We start from the raw sequence: 21579 nt of genomic DNA, 5'->3' as shown, positions 1-21579 counted from the left end.
TACAACAAAAGCCATCACGTGGTATCATTTAGCAAAAGATAAAGCCTCTATTTATGACAGAAGCAAGAAAATGTCAGAGCAAGAAAACCCTGGGTATCATCTGGTCCAACATCACCCCCATTTTAAAAGAAGTCGGAGGCCCTCCTGGGTATGGGATGAGGCATGGGTCCCAGAACCTCACAGCTGCAGGACTGGGACTGAAAGCCCAGCAATCAGCTGATTTTCCTCCTACCATGCCAGCTGCTTCCAGTAAATGGAACTTACAGTAAACTGGAAAGGGGTCTCCAGTACAATCAAAGTAATGAGTAAAAAAATGAAATTGTGACAAGAATTCAACTTGAAAACAAACAATTCTCTGTGTCTATAAAAACACAATAGTCATTAGATAGCAAAAAGGAGGCACTGGGAAGAGTCACAACCAACTGAAACCAGTACACATTTCCCTTGTGCTCCTCTAAAAGTCAACTCTCCTCTTCATCTTTTTTTTTTTTTGGTAACAGCTTTAAGATAAAATTCCCATAACATACAATTCACCCATTTAAAGTGTGCAATTCACTGGTTTTTAGTATATTACAGAGGTGTGCACCATCACCAGATCAATTTTAGAACATTTTCATCACCCTCAAAAAGAAGTGCCATCCCCTTTAGCTTTCACGCACCCCTAGTTCTCCATCCCTAGACAACCACTCATCTGCTTTCTGTCTTTAAGACTGACCTAGCCTCGATATTTTACACGGATGCAATCACACACCCTGTTGTCTTTTGCAGCTGGCTTCTTTCACTGAGCCTAAGGTCCCCAAGGCTCACGTATGTTGTACCAGGTATCTTTCCTCCACCTTGACTGCAATCACCCAGACGCCTGCGGCTCAAGCTTTTTTGTCCTCATCATGCGCAGAAATTACCATGGCAGGTGTGCACAGGGACAGGACGGCAGAGGGATAACAGTAAAGATTTCCAGGCTCTTACTTTTCACACTTACCTTCCCTTTGTAGAGCTGCCTCGGCCTTTTCAACAGTTACCAACAGATTTTCAGAAAGGTCTTTTCTTTTGCTCACTAGTGGAAAACCATTCCAAACATACATCATTTCCTAATGAGGAAAAATGAGAAGCCATTTGCAATGATGTGAAGTTATTCAATGTTCTTTACAACAACAAAACTACATATGTGTGTTTTGCCTCGGTTGCTAGTGATCTCAAGACAACATTTAGAGACCGTTTTCCTTAGCTTTGCTCATTTGGAGTTTAGTGACTTAATTTCCCCTTTTCTCACTTTATTTAATGCTTTTTGCCTTTAATACTGTGAACTAATTCAATATATATAGTATATAATGCTTTTACTGAAAAATTAATTTACTCATACATTTAACAAGTATTTATTAAGCACCTACTAGTATACAATCCTTTTGGAAGATCACAGATTACAGATACGGAAGTAAATATATTAAAATGATACTATGATCAATTCTATTTAATATAAATATTTGTTGTTACTCTTAAGTAAAGGGAAACATTTTTAAATATCTGCCAATTGTTTACATAAAATGTTTCCGAAAACATCACTGAAAATGAACATAGGAAATATTTTACCTGGCTCAGGTTCTATTATACCATTAAAAACATGTGACAGTCCAGTAATGCAATCCAATATGCAGAAAATGCATTCATTTAAAGGCCATATGGCAGAATGACAGCCCCTAAAAATGTAAGCTAATGATTTCTCTTTGCAAATTACATTTAATAGGCTAACAGATGAGAATTTTTTTTTTTTTTTTGGACCAAAAGCAAATGTGCTCTTGCTTGAAAATATTTTTCTAATCTTCCTGGTAGTGCAGTTCATATTTTGAAAGGTATGAAATAAGCAGAGTAATTAGAATCTTCTTGGAAATAAATGAATGTTAAAACATGATAAAGATATTGTTTGAACAGCCTCTTACAGGGAAGCCACAGAAAAGAGGAAAGTACATTGGCGTCAAGTGGCAGCAAAGTCATCTTTACCTTACGGTACTGAAAACTAAGATCACACACTGTACTTTTGTTTTACATCTAATTTCTTATTGCTAATAGAATAAGAATTCAATTCAATAACTAATAGAATATTTATTTTAACTGATGATGACGTTTTTAAATTTTGTTTTTATTGATGGAATATTTTGTCAGAAGAAGGAAAGCTCATATCTGACCTTGTCATTTTATGAAATAAAGGATTTGGGTAAAATTCCTAGTTCCCACAAATTCAAGCCAATTCTACACCCTTAGCCCTGGAGAAAGATGTGCTCTGAGTTAACCTTCTTTAAGACCCTTAGTAATCAGAGCAAGATATACATTGTTATGTAGACACGAGCATCTAAATTCGAGGGCTGAGAAAGGACTATGGTGTTCTAGAAAAATGTCAGGGAAGTTCTGTGACACAGAAACAAAAAAAATATCCCAGCGCAAATCACTTGATAGAAATGAAGCAGAAATGGAACTAAAAGCTGTTATTGGTAAAAAAGCAGCAGGTTCCCACGTGAGCTGGGGAAGGGGGGATGTTTGGTCATTTTTGTGATTTGCATGATGTTCTTATTTTTATCTGTGCTCAGATATGATTTCAGAGTGGTCATATTTTTATCTCATTCCATCACAGGCACAGAACAACCTGGTCTGATGGTGGTGGTCTCTGAGAACAGAGAAGAAAATTCCTAGAACATATCAATCTCTGAGATTGTTTATCTCAAGTAGGAAACACCTGGGACGAGATACTAGGCGCAGGCTAGCTCCCAACTGACGCCCGTGAGGGCTGCAGTTTTCTTTCTCACAGAATTTATAAAGAGTTCCTATAAGTCAATGATAAAATAATAAACAACCCAATGAATAATTAGGGAAGTAAGTATATGAACAACAATTCAGAAAACAAGAAATAAGAATGAATAAGCATGTGAAAAGATGCTCAATCGCACATGAAAACAGTAAAACACTGTTGGGAGGTATTTGAATTGGTACATCCTTTCTGGAGGGCAATCTGGCACAGTATTAAATGCATAAGCCCTTCAACTCAGAATTCCAGTGCCAGACGTCTCTCCCAGAGAATTATGTGCCCATGTACAAAAAGAGAGAAAAGAATATTCATTATAGCACGTTTGCAGCAGTAAAAACTGGAAACTAAATAACTGTTGAAGGGGAATAACTGAATAAACGCTGAAGTCAAAAAAAAAAAAACCAGAAAACAAATCAGGAACCCCCAAAGGAGGACAGCAGGTGTCAGCTTGTACTAAACAGTTTTCCTGTGCTATGTGACTACCTATGCAAAAATAAAGCCCCAAGGAGTCATCGTAATTTAATATATTCAGTACTTTTTAAAGAAGTCTTCATTAAGACAATTTAAGTTGACATTATGTTTTTCATGAAGTCTAGTCTGAGTAACATACAAGAACGTGAGCTCTAGCACTGGGCTAGAACACAACAGCCACCAGCCACTTACGGCTCTGGAGCAACGTGACTGGTTCAAACTGAGACGCTAAATATAGAATACACACCAGATTTCAATGGATGAGTACAATATAAAAGAATGTGAAATCTCCTGTTTTTAGTGATTACCTGGTAAAATGACAAAATTTTGCATCAACTGGGTTAAACAAATATTCTGAAAATGATTATCATGTGTCCTTATACTTTTTAATTTTTTATCTTTTGAGTTTTAGTGTAGCTACTAGAAAAGGTACTGTTACATGTGCAGCTTGCATTATAATTCAACTCAATTTCAATCAAGTCAACTCACCTCTCTCTGCCTGAATTTCCTTATTTGTCAAATGAGGCTACAAAGAGAGCCCACAGAGTTACCGTAAGAATTAAATAATATACTTTATAAATAGCCTTTATCAAAATTCCTGGAACATACCAACCAGTCAAAAAACATTTGCTATACTTTTTAGTATTTATTAATTATTTATAAGTGTTCGCCTTACAATGATTTTTAATTGAGCAAACTTCACAACAAACGGTAGCCATTCTCCCTGCCACTGTCAATAGACAATTTATTTCTAGGATGCAAACAGTAAGTAATATACAGGCAGATACCAGGGCAGGCAAGACGAGCTTCACGGGTGTGGGCAATGAGGGAGAGTAACGTCGAGCCTTCCTCACGGCAAACTTCTCGGTAGGGATGGATTTCCCGGCAATTCTCTGTTTCAAGCCATCCACCTGCCTGTGAAAAGCCCCAGCCACAGTGAAAGGTCATTAAGAACACATACATTATTTACACCTGTCCTTGTCACGCTGTGCTCCCCAGGCCAGCGGCATCAGCATCGCCTGGAAACCTGTTGGAAGTGCAAATTTGCGGGCTCCACCGCAGACCTATTAAATCAACAGTGCTAGAGCTGGGGCCCAGCAATCTGGATTTCACTGAGTCGTCCAGACGATTCTGCTGCACACAGCAGCTTGAGAACCACTGACTGACACGTGTGTCTTTCCAGTTAACGTAGCTAGTGTCTCAGCCTATCACACACAGTCAAGGAAATCTAGATATAAAATTGGCAATTTCCATGAGCAAGCAGGAAAGAGTCCAAAGTATTTACTTACACTGTGGATACTCTTGAGAGAGGGAAGAGGGTATACTGGTACATCTCCTATTCCTATCTGCAAGTATGACACGAATCTATAAAATAATGTGGCTTGAAAAGATAGCCATCAATTCACACATAATTTGAGAAAATGTTTCCCAAGCACAGGTGATTTTGAAAATAATCGGCAAAGAACATATACCATGTGTACAACCCTCCTCTCAAAATTCTAAGAAATTCCAACTGTAAAATTCACAAGCACATAAAAATGAGAATAGGATGGGGGAGACTACATGTTCCTAGGGCACTTTCTTATACATAACTTTGCAAATGCACCAAACAGATTGCCAAGAACGCATTTAGAGAAATATCCAGTTACGCTGAAAGAAAAAGATGCAATAAAAGAAAAAAATTCCAACATGAAGACAAGCTTGTGTTACATTATTTCTGGGCACAATTTGGGAATATGGATTTTTTTAATTGAGGTATAACTGCCATATGACATGATATTCCTTCCACGTGTACAAAGGGCTATGGCGTTTAAACCAGAACGCCCATCATTAATGTGAATGAACATCCGTGGGAAAGGCAGTGGAAATGTGAGGTGGGGGGTGAGAGAAGGGGTCAGAAGCAGGCAGTGGACGTGAAACCTCGCGGTATAAGGATCACACAGTCTGTACGAAGAGAACATTCATTCTGGGGACTCTCCTCTCATTATCCCAACAAATCAGGTGCTATCACACATACAGCAGACCGCAAGCTTTCTCCTGAAAATAAGATTGGTTACATGTTTCAAAGAAATTATTTTGACATGGATAAAACTTACTTTGAAGGGGAGGAAATGGAGATGTAAAAGATTCCAGTGTATCTTAATGTTCCACTGTATTTGTTGTTGTTTGTGTGAAGTGAGGAAATGTATTTAACCAGTAGGAGGTGGCATTAATCTACATGGCTTCCACTAATGTTGATTCTACAGGTAGTATACATGGTCCTATTTCTAAAAAGAGCTTCAGGGGCTTCCCTGGTGATGTGGTAGTTAAGAATCCTCCTGTCAATGCAGGGGACATGGGTTTGAGTCCTGGTCTGGGAAGATCCCACATGCAGAGGAGCAACTAAGCCTGTGCGCCACAGCTACTGAGCCCATGTGCCACGACTACTAAAGCCCATGCGCCTAGAGCCTGTGCTCCACAACAAAAGCCACGGCAATGAGAAGCCTGAGCACCACAACGAAGAGGAGCCCCCCGCTTGCCGCAACTAGAGAAAGCCTGCACAGCAGCCACAAAGACCCAACACAGCTAATAAATAAATAAATTTTTTAAAAAATAAAAATAAAAAAAATAAAAAGACCTTCTCTAAAAGCATGAAAAAGTAGTCCTGGTCATACCTTCAAATGGTCCCGATAAGTCTGAGGGTTCAGCCACGCTATTATTTCTCATAATATGGTCACAGAATATAGCTTTCCATTTTAAAGTGTTTGTCATCAATTATGTTTAAAGAGTGCAGTGGGGCTTCTCCATTCCTTAACTTTCTCATCTCCAGGGCTCACCTCCTCCTTTCTACCACAGCCACCCACCCCTACAGTCATAATTTAGACCACTTCATCACCTGTAACTTTTCTACCTCAAAGCACAAATTCAAGCACACCACCCTTTGAACACCATTCTCTTCATTCTACGTTGGCTGTTCTAGTAAGACTTTCAGTCCTCTTGCCCTTCAACTTTTTTCCAACTCAGTAGTCTCCTTCTTCCCCCGTCCCTCCATATTGCTGCAGAGACCGCCACACAGGCGATCTTTACTGCCGCACAGCCTGGCTTATTTTCTAAACTCCCTTGCCAACACCTCGTTGCTGCATTCATCTGGATGAAGCTCAGTATGCATCTTCCCTGCACTGAGAATGGGTTGGGATCACCATAAATCCATCAACACCAGCCTCAAATGAGCCCTTGCACTGCCTGCCATTCCTCCTCCTGTGCTTCACTCACCACCTCTCTGCAACAACTTAAACATTCTCCATCCTCCTCAGACCTCCAGCCCCCTCCTTTCTCTTTCACTCTCAGCAGATAGCCCTCCTTCTTACTTCCTTAAGAAAAACAGAAGCCGTGAGTTAGGAAACCTTCCATCTCATACTACCGAGCTCAAGCTTGCATGCCTCTGCAGCTGTTCTGGACGTCTTCCTTCCCGATACAATGCAGGATCTGGTCCTCCCTCTAGATAAAGCCAGTCCTGCCACCAGTGCTTTGGATTCTGTTTCCTCTTGCCTTCTCAAGAGCCTTGCAAATATCAATTATCCCATTTCTTGCTTATATGTACAGCTTCTGTTTCTCAACTGGATCCTTCCCAGAGTTTTTGAGAATGCTCAGATTTCTCCCATTAAGATACTTTTTGATATTACATATCCCTCCAACTCTCTCTCTCTCTCTCCTCATCTCTCCCTTCATAGTCAAAGTTATCCAGGGCTGTATTCATGCTCAACTCTCTTTATTTCTTTGTATCGCATTCACTCTTTAGCCAACTCCAGTCTGGTTTTCACCTCCGTTCTATTATCTTATCAGCTCCTTCTCAGGATATCAATGATCTCTGTGTCACTAAAACACATTTTGTCTTATTTTTTAAGCCTACAGCATCCAGTATCCCCAGGCAGTCTCCCATCCAAGTACGAACCAGGCACAACCCTGCTTATCTTCCAAGATCAGACGAGATAGGGCATGTTCAGGGTAATATGGCCATAGACTCTGTCTTATTTTTTTAAAGGATTTCTGTGTTCTGTGAGACATATTTTGAGTAATCCTGGACATTCATTTTCCTTTGACCTATATATAAAATGTAGCATCATGTCCTGTCCAATATCAGCTTTGTCTTAGTTCTTTTAACATGCAGTACTACTTCCTGCAATAGGGTCCTATTGTATGCTGTTCCCTTGGTCTGAAACTGTATCAGCACAACTCCCCAGTGCCTTGGCAGCTCCTTCAGACCGCATCTCAACTCTCATTCCCTCTATGCTCTTATCCATACCTCTCCTCCCACTGGGGAACAGAGGGAGAGTGGGTAGTGGTGGTGACACAAGTATTATAGGTTTCTGCCTTGCCAACTGGTAGTACCAATCACTGAGAGGGGAAAGGACCCCAGGTTTGCTAAGGAGTTTTAAATGCTCTGACACATCTAAGTGAAGGTGGTAAACGGGAGCTGAATATACGAGTCTGGAGCTCAGTCATGAGTCCAAACTAGGGATTTAAATTTGGCTTGGATGAGATTTCCTAAGGTTGAAGTTCTAAGACTGACCTTTGAAATAAAAAGCATCAATATTTAATAGATGTAAGTAGGATAAGCCTACAAAGATACTAAAAAGGAATGCTGAGACAAGTAGGAGGAGAAAAATCAGTCATGTATTATAATTTTGCATTTATTGTGTGATTGTTTCATTGATGTCTAGTTCTACTACAGGATTATAAACTCCACAAGGTCATGAGCCATGCCTGTTGATACAGCACTTAACACCATAGGCTTCGTACAGTAGGTGCTCAATATAAAAGTTACAGATGAATGGATGGATGGACAAACGGATGGATGGACGGACACTGGTCTAAACAAAGTCAAACAGATTACTTCATAGCAGAGCTTCTCAGAATCTCTGACATATGGATGAAAATTAAGGGAATGTTATACTGTGCTTCTCAAGTTTTTCTGATGACAACAATGCCTTTAATTTATAACAAAAGTTAACATATTTTGCTAACAATACCATTTTAGGAGACTGCGTTCAAAATGCAGTAGCAAAGCCCCAATAACAAAACAAAAAATTATGTGTTCTCAAGATTCCCAATTATGCCAGCATATCTGCAAAATCCTGCTAAAAGGATGATATTTTGACTCTTAGCTAGATGTATTCTTCTAAGAGTTTCTGTATCAACTCAGATAAATTGGAGAAATATGAAGGTGAAGCATGCGTGAGCACTAAAAGAAAAAGAAAGAAGTCTTTATGTGCTCCTCTATTCATTCAGGATCTTTGTTATAGAAATAGTGTCCCTGGTGGCACAGTGGTTAAGAATCCACCTGCAAATGCAGGGGACACGCGTTCAATCCCTGCTCTGGGAAGATCCCACATGCCGCGGAGCAACTAAGCCCATGTGCCACAACTACTGAGCCTGTGCTCTAGAGCCCACGAGCCACAACTACTGACCCCATGTGCCACAACTTTTGAAGCCCATGCACCTAGAGCCCATGCTCCATAACAAGAGAAGCCACTGCAATAAGAAGCCTGCACACTGCAACGAAAAGTAGCCCCCGCTCACCACAACAAGAGAAAGCCTGTGCGCAGCAACGAAGACCCAATGCACCCAATAAATAAATAATTTATTAGAAAGAAAGAAAGAAAGAGAGAGAGAGAGAGAGAGAAAGAAAGAAAGAAAGAAAGAAAGAAAGAAAGAAAGAAAGAAAGAAAGAAAGAAAGAAAGAAAGAAAGAAAGAAAGAAATAGTACTTTGCTTACCTGAATAAAGTTACCACATCCTCTTTAGTTGCTACCACATCCTCCTCTGGAAGCATACTCAAAATCGCAGCTTTTAAGAACACATATGTTGCCTTGAGGAAAAAAAAAAGCAGCTGGTCAAAGAGCATCCTAGGTACACAACATTTCTACCTTGTAAATCAGGAATGACCTACAAATCCTCCAGATATATTAAAGAGGTATCAGAGACAAAAAAGGAAATGAAGCCTTATATTGCCTGTTCCAAACACGATCAACACTTTCCACCTAATTTTGGCCATTTTCCTATTATACAACTATAATGTTCACGGATGAGAAAGTGAACAAAATGAGTAAGAAATCATTATCTCATTCCTCCCAATTTCTCACTAATGGATCAGAATTTTTTTAGAACTCTTTTTTTTTTTAATTGAAGTATAGTTGATTTACAATATTATATTAGTTTCAGGTATACAACATAGTGATTCAATATTTTTATAAATTACACTCCATTTAAAGTTGTTATAAAATATTAGCTATATTTCCTGTACATTACAACCTTGTATCTTAATTATTTTATACCTAGCATTTTGTACCTCTTAATCTCCTTCCCCTATCTTGCAACACCTGTCAGAATGGCTATCATCGAAAGGACAACAAATAATAAATGTTGGCAAGGATGTGGAAAAAAGGGAACCCTAGTATATGGTTGGTAGGAATGTAAATTGGTACAGCCACTATGGAAAACAGTATGAAGGTTCTTCAAACAATTAAAATAGAACTACCATATGATCCAACAATTCCATTCCTGGGTATATATCCAAAGAAAAATGAAAACACTAATTTGCAAAGATATATATATCCCAATGTTCACAGCAGCATTATTTACAAAAGCCAAGATATAGAAGCAACCTACGTGTCCACCAACAGATAAATGGACAAAGAATTAATTTTGATTATTATGAAAAGTCTTGTTATCAGGGCATCCAAAGGTCTACAAAAATTATCAAGGCTATTGATATTTCATAATTTTTATATATAAGTACAGCTCATATTCAGAGATAAAGCCTCTGTTGAAAATGACTCTTTGGATGGCTTTTAAAGCATGTAGTGCTGAGGACATTGATTATAAACAGCAGGTTACACATACTTCCTCCTTTGATGGATCTCTAACTTGAGAAAACAGTAGCAATATCATACTATTGAACAAACAGTCCTAAGTGAAAATCATCCTGTACACTTATTAGCAAACAGAGGACATTAATGAAACCACCACACTATACCTTGGACCATTTACTCTCTTTGCAAAGCAGATCTGAATAGTAATATGCCTCCCTCCAGTTTTGTTGGAACACAAAAATCCACATCAGCTCCCAATAACAGAGATGGTGAAATTGTTTCCATTCTTCTTGAACTGAAATGCATTTTCGAAATATCTCTTGTGCCTATAAGTCAATTGCATAAAGCTGATCATCCAGATATTAGACAAGGAGATAATAACCTAATGGAAAAATACATAAAACACTTTGTACAAAAAGAACAAAATCATCACTCATAAAACCACTTAGTATGACAAAATATTCCTTTCCTTACATGCAACAATACAGTTAAGTTCTGCCTCTTTATTTAACTTTGTGAGGGGGCCATGGACCTTTATAATGTGGAAGTAGCAAAGTTCCTTCCTTAAGTAAGACATAAAATGCAGAAGTCCTTTAAGAAAAGACTGACAATAAATTTAGAACTTCCAGGGGGTAAAATATACCTTAAACAAAATTAAAGGCAATGGACAAACTGGGAGAAGATATTGCTATATACATAACTGGCAAAGGATTAACCCTTATCATATAACAATTTTGTAAAATCCCTAAAAAAAAAGATAGACAAATCAGTGGGAAAATTGTTAAAGATACAAATAGGAAATCAGAAAAAAAGATATGAGTGACAAATATACATATGAAGACATTTTTAAATTGGAAAATATAAGTTAAAAATTAGATTATCATTTTTCAGCCATCACATTGGCAAAAATAAAAGACAGATAATGACCAGAGTTGGCAAAGAGCGTTGGAAACAAGTATTCTCATATCTTTACAGGAGTTTACAAGGACTAGCCTTAAGTTAGGAGGGCAATTTGTCTGAATTTATCAAAATGCAAACATCTTTAACCTAGAAATCCTAATTATCAGAATCTGTCTTGTATAAATACACCTTTGCACAGAAATAAACAATGTTCACAACAGCATTATGTATAGTAGCCAAATATCTATCAACAGTGGACTGCTTTAGTAAGCATAGTATATCCATCTCATGGAATGAAACCCAGCTATCAAAACGCATGAGAAGATTTAAATATACTGACCTGGAAAGAAATCCAAGATGTATTGTAAGTATAAAAAAATCAAATCAAGGAAAAATACATACGTTTGACCCCATTTGTGTAGCAGAAAATTGTGAGTATATTTATTAGAAAGGCTCTTCACTCTTCTTCTTCAAGGGAATTAGTGAAAAATTTCCTTTGATGGGGAGCACACATGTAGTACAGTGGAGTTACCTTTGCGCAGGGAGGGGCTAGATTCCAGAGTCAATATGTAACACGGAGATGGATAGTACTCAAAGTTTTTTAAAAGTCCCTTAAATTGCCTGTCTGTATTTCTATATCCTACCCTGAATTGCCTCAGGTACTTTATGTGTAAATGTAGTGTATACTCAGTAATCTACCACATATAGTAGAATGCATCCACAAAATTAAATTTTGACTTTTTAATGACATATGTCCCCTTTATTTCTGTCTAGCGCATACAGCTGGATTTGCTCACGTGGAATGGGTGTATGACACAACGCCATCATAGAGACAGCTCCCCAAAGGACCCCCTCACATAAGTTACCTCTTCCACATTCCCTTTCAGCAGCTCGATCCGGGCATGGTAAAACAACATGAGGGAGCCCTGCGGCGGAAGGGAGAGACAGACTGTTCAATGGTCAGCCCTGGCTGATTGATTATGGCTGAAACAGACACTTGAAATTCTAAGCATACATTTGGAAACTGCTGGAGGTAGGGTTCAAGGAGACGCTCTGCTTCCACAGTATTCACTTCTCCTGTACCTAGGAATTTAACAGGAAAAGCCTCAGTCTTCATGAAACGTAGTCGACATTTATAACTCTTTCTCCAAATTTCATTAAAATATTGCAAAGACCTATTCATGGAAAACATGAAAACTGTTCATTTGTCATTTTAATATTTGGGAAATAAAAGAAGACAAGTCTCATCTACGACGTTAGTTTAAGAAAGCTCTAAAGCAAACTCTTAAGAGCAGAGATAGTTGCCTTCAATTCCTACTTGAAATGTCTCGTTTTGATAGCAATATGAACTTATTTTAACCAAAAATTTAATTTTCTGCTAAAAAAGAAATATAATATGCCAAAAATAGATCACCTTAAACAAGTTTTATAGAATTATTTTTAGCTGACAACAGAAAAAAAAAATTTGATGAAAGAAATCTTCCACCCCTTCTGTCAAAAGTTACTATGACCAATGTCACTATTTTCCATCTCTACTCAAAAAACAAATAAATATAGAATATTACCTCTTAATGATTTTTCTAAATTTTTACCTTCTCAGAAGAAAGCTAATCAACTTTCAATGATGTAAAAAGTAATCCAGTGCTTACCAAGTATCAGGGAGATATAAGTATGAAAAGCTAGTATAGTTAAGCAGCATAGCGGAGACCTCATGCTTCTTCCTAAGGCTCCTTCCCGTAACTGCAGGATGCCCAACTCCTGTGGCAATTAGATGCATTTTAGAATGAGAAGAGCATGATTGAAACATCATATTCAGAGACTTTAAAAATGCTAGCTCATGTATCCCCACCCTTCGTGAAGGTGGGGTTTATTTTTCAAGAGCTTAGATTAGCAGTAATATGTAACTAGAAACAAACTACATTTTAAACTGGCATAAGACAATCTCACAAATTCTTATATCATGTGATCTTAGGGACAGAAAAAGGTAGAGCTCATTTCATAGAAAATACTGTATTTCTCTTATATAAATATTAATTTATTAAAACATATTGAGGATCTAAGTAAAAAATGGTATGGTGGGTATGAATATATACGGTTCTATGTCTTCAAAGATCTTTCCATCAAATAAGAAAGACAGTACATGAACACATAATTTTATTAGAATATGGTGAGGGTCATAAGGAAGATACATAAATGACTCTGAAAGTTAGGAATACTTGAGCCTCGCTGGGAGAAGATAAGGGAAAGCTTTGTGGAATAGGTGACATTTATCTCAAACCTAATGGATGGAGACGCTCTCAAGAGACACTATTTGAGAGGATGCCAGTTGGGGAGGACATCCAAAACAGACACCAGCAGAAGCATGGAAACAAAACACAGGGTCTACCTGGAGAACAACCAATTGCCCAATTAGCAAAAACACTGGGGAAGCAAAAAGGGCAGGTAGTCATGACTAGAAACATTGGCTAGAATCAGATCACAGGGCCCTTGAATCCATGCTGTAGTTTGGACTTTACTCAAGGGGCAATTTGGAGCCACTAAAGAAATTAGGTAGAAGATGAATGGTCAAGGGGAAGGGTAACCATGAAATACAGAGTCTTAATAGATAGACCATATCATGAAGGGATCACCATAAATACATAAGAGCTTATGAAGAATCTGGACAGTGGAATCAAAGGGTGAGGGGTGGAGTTTACAGCTTCTTGTACTTGTTCACACACTGCTCTCAAAACCTGCTCTCTTGACTAACGGACAACTTTTGCAATAAGATAATTCTGGTAATAGCATATTGAATGTTATGATTGATAACTTATATACTACAAAGACAACCACACATAAATATAGCAAACGAAACTCATGGAAAACAAATTTCCTCACTTAGTTTAATAGTGAAACTTGTAAAGACACAAGAAAATGCAAAATACTGCAACTATGTTTGATCCACACAAACTATAAAATGTTAGACATGGAAATCTAGCTTAATTTCTTGGTTTTGCAGGGGCTGCAAAAATGTTAAGGAAGCATATTTTAACCTCACATGAGTACTAAAGGTTCAGCAAGCAGCAATATTAGTAAAACATAAATTTTAATCCCAGAATTTAGATAATAAAGATGAAAAATTTTAACTTCAATAGAAAAACCATTCCTAACTCCTGAAAACCATTATCAAGACCCAATGCCTGTTTATTGTTCCGCAAATTGCCAATAATTCTCATACCAGTTATGAGGACATGTTGTATTTCCCTCATATGCAACAAATTTTATTATCTTCCCTGTCAAAAGTAAGAAAAAATTAATTTTGTACCCTATTTCCAGAAAATCCTATAAATTCTAGTAGTCTGATGATCCGTGCCGGTAAAAGGGACAGCATCTGCAAGCAAAAAAAAAAAAAAAAAAATACAAGTGTACTTATGTGTTAGTATATCTAACTGTAGATAAATGTTAAACTCTAAACAACTTAAAGTTTCAATGATTCAGTAGTATGAAAAATTAGAACCAAGTTTAAGCCACTAGACATGTCTCAATCATCACATACTGCACCTACTATAATCATTACTTGTGACTTAATTTCATTTAGTTAAGATACACCTAAAAAATTAAAAACAAAACAAAACAAAAAACCTAGCCTTTTCAGGATGCTCTAAAGAATACTTTCTTCTTTGATGTGGAATGATAAAGTGATGAGAAGGTAACCTCTGGGTGCCCGCTTCCAAACAAGGTTTCTTTTAGCATCCTTTTCCAGAAAGCACCAATCTGTTGCATTCTTCATGATATGCAAGCACGACCCAGAAGTGGACAGCTACAGCACTACAGCCCATCTCTGGGACATCCCTGAAGAGTAGGATGGAGGGAAGTCCTCCCAGGGCTCCCCTCAGCCACCTCTGTCATCAACCCACCAGCTTATGAACAAAGTGGTCACAGTACTGTATACACTTATGCATGGGATTCCCTTTACCACTTAATTTTCTCACCAATTACAGTTAAACCTTAATCAAATATCAAAATCCCTAAATCATATAGCAATTGGACAGATATCTACTCAAATCCTTCATCTACCCCAGAGCATCAATATCATCCCTCAAGCTATATTGTTCCTTCACCTATTTTCAATTTCAGAGTCACCTCTGCTATAGGAATAATATTTCTGACATGGAAATGGAACTGAATTTCAGGCTCCTAATTACCAAAACATGTTACTAGTCCTTTCAGAGTGCTGCACGTTCCCCTTATTGTACAATCCAAAACTACTCTGAGTATGTGCAGAACTTTACAGCACATTCTGGCCAAAGCCCCCCCTCCACCCGGCCCAGGTCACAACACAAGAAAACTGATCCCACTCTAGCCACTTGCCAACCAAATCCAGGTAGAGGTTCAGGGTGAGGTTCAAATGCAGTGGCAAAGGCACTGAAAACCTAAGGTTCTTTTACAAAAGATTCTGGCTGCTTTCTGATTACTTACCAAATTAAAGGCCCCTATTCCAAGCTTGACGCCCCCTTCAAACTCATAGAAGAACTGCTGTTCAACTTTGTTCTTCTGAATTACATGCAGAATAGAAAGACATTCTCTGGATTAAAGAAAACAGTTATACTGTAAGTTTACTATGACACCAAAAACTAATTTTAAGTCAAATTTTGCATTTGCATACCATAAGATAAATGTCATTAGCCAAAATACTAGAGAATTTTTAAGTGGTTGATGCTGTGCTGAGTTTACTCTTAATGCTGGGTAATCATCATTAAGGTAAAATGACACACTCATTTCTACAACATTTAGCAGGACCAATCTTTCTGGGCGTAAAGCAAAAGAGGGTTCAAATATCAGCAAGATGACTCAGGAGCCAGAGGACCACTGTGATCTCACAGTTTCCCAGCAATGTGTCCAAGGAGACTTCCTAGGAATGCTCAGTCTCTCAGCTGCTGTGCGTACTTCATCAACCTACTTTCCACGGAGTAACTGAGGTGCTACTGACCAAAATACTTGAATTTCAGTATGATCACCTTGGTCTCAAATAGACCTAATAAAGAACTTGCAACTAGGAAAGACTGAAAGAGGAGAACAAACTCGATCACAATTGCCTGCAACTGTCCTCTTATTTTTTTCCCTCTTCCATCCAAGCCAATCTTTCTGATTTCTCACTTTAATTACTTTTCTATGCATTTTCCCTTTCCCTTCACATCTTCAAAAGGCAAATACTTCATCAGAGAAATGCAGATGAAAACAATAACAAAGATGCAAAAATTGGCAATAACCAGAAATTGCTTATCAAATTGACAGATATATATTTTAAAGGTAATAAGAAATAGACAGATGTTATGTATCACCTGGTGTGATGCAATTCTAAATCATGCAACTTCACGCATGATGAATTCTAGCCAAATGCATCTAACCTGACTCTAACTTCCAGTTTACAGGAAATATAAGGGGCTAGAGGAATACTATGGACGGAATTATATTTCCCTCAAATTCATATGTTGAAGCTCTAATTCCCCCTACCCAGTGTGACTATATTTGAAGACAGAGATTCGAGGAAGTAATTAAGGATAAATGAGGTCATAAGGGTGGGGTCCTCATCTGATAAGATCGGTGGCCTTATAAAAGGACGATTTCTCTCTGCCATGTGAGGACACAGTGAGAAAGTCTGCAAGCCAAGAGAGCCCTCACCAGAACGTGACCATGCTGGTATCCAGATCCTGGGCTTTCAACCTCCAGAACTGTGAAGAAATAAATTTCTGTTGCTTATGCCATCCAGTATATGATATTTTGTTATGGCACCCTGAGCTGACTAAGACAAGGAACAAGCTAAATGAAAACTCAAGGAAGCCACCAAACAAATCTGTGCATATCCTGCAGGACAAATGGATTGGGTTTTTCAACAACTCTCATGAATATAGAGACTCGTCTAGAATAAGATGTATTTAATGAACGTAAACACTGGATGCTCAAGATAGTCTTGGGTTGGATCCTGATGCTGACACACCAGCAGTAAAAAAAATTTTGAGCCAACTGGCAAAATTCAAAGATGGATTGAGTATATTACATGAAATGAAGATTTGTTGACACAAAAAAGTAAAGATTATTAGCTGAAAAAGGCAGGTTACAAAATAGTACATACAGTGTGATCTCATTTTTGTTTAAAAATATATATATATCTTCAGATATATGTAGAAAATATTCTGAAAGAATATATACTAACGTGTTAATAGCCATAATTACTGGGTAATAAGTATATGGGGCATGTATATGTATTTTAATATTTTCCTATTTTCCAAAATAAATATGCCCCTTTTGTGATAAGAAGCATTATTTTAATTTTTTAAATGGAAAACCAATGCTGGCAAAGGTAAGAACAAATAGATACATTCACTTATTTCTGGTAAATGTTAGTTACAGCAAAGAGGTTGGCAAACTATTAGAATATAGCCACACCCACTTACTTATAGTCTACAGCCGCTTACACTCTGCGGTCATAGAGCTGAGTGGTTAGGGCAGAAATCTTACAGCCCACAAGCTTAAACACTTCCTGTCTGGTATTTTAAGAAAAAGTTTGCCAGCCTAATTATTCTTCACAATAATTTCGCAATGCACATCAGAAATCTTACACACATGCATACCTTTGAACCAACAAATCTAATTTTATTCTAAGGAAATAGCACGGATACACACAAAACCTGACCTATAAGGAAAGATACTGTATTACTACCTATACTGAAAATTTATAAACAAACTAAATAGGCAACAACAGGAAATTCGTGAAGAAGACAGTTGCATGCATGCGTACATTTATATATACACATGTAATACATCCACATAATGGGATCCTATGGAGCGATTAAAAGCCATGATGAATTAAAAATATTTAATGACCTAAAATTTTCTGACATGAAGTGAAAAAGGAAATTTCAAGATGACATAAAGCATACAATTTCATGTAAAAAGATAATTATATATGCTTATGTACATGCATAAAAACATCAAATGTCAAACTATCAACAGGATGGCAGGATATGGATATGATGTTCAGAGTTCTTTTCTATATAAATGTTCTATTTGATGATAATAGATGATTATTACACAATGTTCAAATAATATAGAGAAAGCTCTAGTATCCCTATACAACCATCCCATACAGAGATGGTCACTGTTAACAGCCTGGTGCATAATTTTCTAATTGTTTTATGCTTTACTAAGAACTCAATCTTTAAAAAACACAAATGGGATCACATAGTACATACTGTTCTATAGGTTATCTGACAATTTTCCATAAAAATGCATAAAAGCAACCTTATTCTTTTTTAAATATTCTTTTCCATTATGGTTTATCACAGGATATTGAATATAATTCCCTGTGCTACACAGTAGGACCTTATTATTTATCCATCCTATACATAAGAGTTTACATCTGCTAATTCCAAACTCCCAGTCCTTCCCTCCCCCACCCCACTCCTGCTTGGCAACCACAAGTCTGTTCTCTATGTCTGTGAGTCTGCTTCTCTTTTGTAGATAGGTTCATTTGCGTCGTATTTTAGATTCCACATATAAGTGATATCATATGGTATTTGTCTTTCTCTCTGCCTTACTTCACTTAGTATGATAATCTCTAGTTGCATCCATGTTGCTGCAAATGGCATTATTTTGTTCTTTTTTATGGCTGAGTGGTATTCCATTGTACATATGTACCACATCTTCTTTAACCATTATCTGTTGATAGACATTTAGGTTGTTTCCATGTTTTGGCTATTGTGAATAGGGCTGCTATGAACATAGGGGTGAGTGTATCTTTTTGAATTATAGTTTTGTCCAGGTATATGCCCAGGAGTGGGATTGCTAGATCATATGGTAACTCTGTTTTTAATTTTCTGAGGAATCTCCACACTGTTTTCCATAGTGACTGCACCAACTTACATTCCCACCAACAGTGTAGGAGGGTTTCTGTTTCTCCATACCCTCTCCAGCATTTGTTATTTGGAAAGCTACCTTATTCTTCAAGTGCATATTATTTCATTCTATGGAAAAATTTATTTAACCAAACTCCTATTCTTAAATTTTCATGTTGTTTCAAAATATTCCATAATATAAACAATGCTGCTAAGAGTGTTCTTATACATTCATCAAGTACTTTCCCTTTATCAGTACTATAACTATAGTTATACCATTCTGACTGTTCTTAGGACAAATTCTTCGAAAAAGAACTTTTGAGATCAAAGGTGATGTGTATTCTTAATTTTGATATATACTGCCAGAACATCCTCCACAAAAACTCTGTCAGTTTAGACTCCCAACAACCTTTGGGTTTCTCACACTGTCATTTGCCCTGAGCCACTTATATCACATTTCCATTTGTAGTTTTTATTATGGGGTATTTTTGCCATGATGAAAATTTAAATGTTTATTTGGTAAAGTAGGTCTTTTATGGTTTCTGATTTTGTCACACTTTAAAAGGCTTCTGAAATTGACATAATATATCTACTGATATGATACACTGAGAAGGACACAACATCACTTCTATGGCATTGTTGTCATAGATGCAAAATTTGAATTTAACCATTAAGCAACATTATATAAGTCCACCTTGAGAGAGTCTAAAAAATAACTGTCCAGTATTATTCAAAAATGTCAAGGGCCTGGGCTTCTCTGGTGGCGCAGTGGTTAAGAATCTGCCTGCCAATGCAGGAGACATGGGTTCGATCCCCAGTCTGGGAAGATCCCACATGCCATGGAGCAACTAAGCCCACGTGCCACAACTACTGAGCCTGTGCTCTACAGCCTGCAGTTCACAACTACTGAGCCCATGCGCCACAACAACTGAAGCCCACACGCTTAGAGCCCATGCTCCGCAACAAGAGAAGCCACCACAGTGAGAAACCCTTGCACCACAACAAGGAGTAGCCCCCACGCACAACTAGAGAAAGCCCACGTGCAGCAATGAAGACCCAATGAAGCCAAAAAGAAATAAAGAAATAATTAAATAATTAAATAATTTTTTTTTAAAATGTCAAGGTCCTGAGACAAAAAAAAGAAACAAAACTGAGGGACTCTTCCAGATTCATACAGACTAAGGAGATGTAACAACTAAATGCAACACCCAGCATCCTGGTGGAACAATTAGAAAAATTTGAGTAAAGTCAATAAAGTAGTTAATAACATTGTATCAATGTTAGTTTCCTGGTTTTAATAATTATACTGTGTTTCTACAAGATGTTAATATTTGTATATTGAAAGAATGTATGAAAATTCTTTGTAAAAATTCTGGAATTATTTCAAAGCAAAATATTAAAAAATAAAGCAAAAGTTTAAAGGCCTTTGTACTTTAGGACTATAGAAAGACTTTCCTATGTTTTTGCCTGTACTCTTCTAAAAATATTCTAATATTAAATCTATGTGAAATGTATCTTTTATATAGTCTCTTCTTCTAAAACAAAGAGCCAATTTTCCCAAAACCATTTATTAAAGTACCCATCTTTCTCCACCATTTTTAAAGAGACATATATATATAGGTTTTTAGTATGTTTTGAATTCCCAGGTAAACGTGTGTGTGTGTGTGTACACAGAAGTACATGCACGTGCACATACACACACACACACACAGTTTCAAAGCCCTGTGTTCCATTTCACTGACATATATTTCTGTGCCATTACAGGGCTATTTTAATTCCTTTGGTTTTTAAGTTTTGATGACTGAAAAAGCAATCAACTCTTTAACATTCTTTTATATCTTTTAAAAAACATTTCAAGAGGAGAACTAAAAACAATGTCAGGTTCCCAAAATCCACCCCCCTCCAGGATTTTGAATGGAATATAATTTTCCAAAATCATTTTGGGTAAAAGCATCTCTTAAAATACTAAATCTTGGTTCTGCTTCTAGTAATGGTAGAGTGGCTTATACTAGATTAACTCTCCCACAGATAATAATTATAAACTCTGGACAAAATGCAAAATACCTATTTAAAATACATTTGCAGGCACTGGAAACTGCAGAAAAAAAAAAGTAGTGGGAAACTGGAGAAGAGTAGAACTTTGAAAGAAGGGAACAACTCTTCAAGGGACTTTGCATGTATATGGCTAGTCACCTGGGAGTACTACTCCCCAGTACACTCAATGTGGGGTGCCTAGAATTTACACAGAAAGCCACAGTCTTACTGACTTAAAAAGGAGTACAGAGGTACAGAGTTCAAATCTGTCAGAGTGGCTGTAAGGTAATAGGCAAATTTTCAGGTAGGGGAGAACCACAGAGGAGGGAAATACCAAAATTAGTATCAGAACTTCACTCAGATTCTTCGCTGCTTAACTACATGAGCACTGCTTTTCCAAAGAAAAGCAGAGACAAGACAGAAGAAATAATGGAGAACCAAAATTTCAGAAGCTGCCCACTACCAGAGAGTAAGAGTACGGACTCTAAGTCTAATCAAGTTAAATGCTTCCCAGAACAAAAATTAGCACTCTTCTGAGAAAGATAATAGAACCTAGAGTCTCCACAATGTAGCACTATCTATTGTACAATCAAAAATTATTGACTTGAGAACAGAAAAACATGATATATAGTCAAGGGAAAAAGCAGGCAATAGAA

General features: G+C 37.3%; 1 protein-coding gene and 1 pseudogene across 2 annotated transcripts in view; both read right to left on the bottom strand.

Annotated features, from left to right (window-relative positions):
• The window catches only part of TTC39B (tetratricopeptide repeat domain 39B), a 131649-nt gene that overhangs the window by 14614 nt on the left and 95456 nt on the right, over nucleotides 1-21579 (bottom strand). For both annotated transcript variants that reach the window (XM_057720491.1, XM_057720492.1), the window contains 9 exons: nucleotides 15474-15579; nucleotides 14320-14385; nucleotides 12665-12773; nucleotides 12031-12098; nucleotides 11882-11941; nucleotides 10280-10441; nucleotides 9021-9112; nucleotides 4054-4180; nucleotides 980-1088 (listed from right to left, as the gene is read on the bottom strand). In XM_057720491.1, the coding sequence (XP_057576474.1) occupies nucleotides 980-1088; nucleotides 4054-4180; nucleotides 9021-9112; nucleotides 10280-10441; nucleotides 11882-11941; nucleotides 12031-12098; nucleotides 12665-12773; nucleotides 14320-14385; nucleotides 15474-15579 (899 nt within the window). The remainder of the gene's footprint in view (nucleotides 1-979; nucleotides 1089-4053; nucleotides 4181-9020; nucleotides 9113-10279; nucleotides 10442-11881; nucleotides 11942-12030; nucleotides 12099-12664; nucleotides 12774-14319; nucleotides 14386-15473; nucleotides 15580-21579) is intronic.
• LOC130847566 (5S ribosomal RNA) lies at nucleotides 7148-7266 on the bottom strand (annotated as a pseudogene).

Source organism: Hippopotamus amphibius, chromosome 2 (assembly GCF_030028045.1).
Source record: "Hippopotamus amphibius kiboko isolate mHipAmp2 chromosome 2, mHipAmp2.hap2, whole genome shotgun sequence".
Classification (NCBI taxonomy): domain Eukaryota; kingdom Metazoa; phylum Chordata; class Mammalia; order Artiodactyla; family Hippopotamidae; genus Hippopotamus; species Hippopotamus amphibius.
The sequence above is the reverse complement of the archived record's forward strand: the minus strand, read 5'-3'. Positions and strand labels throughout refer to the sequence as shown.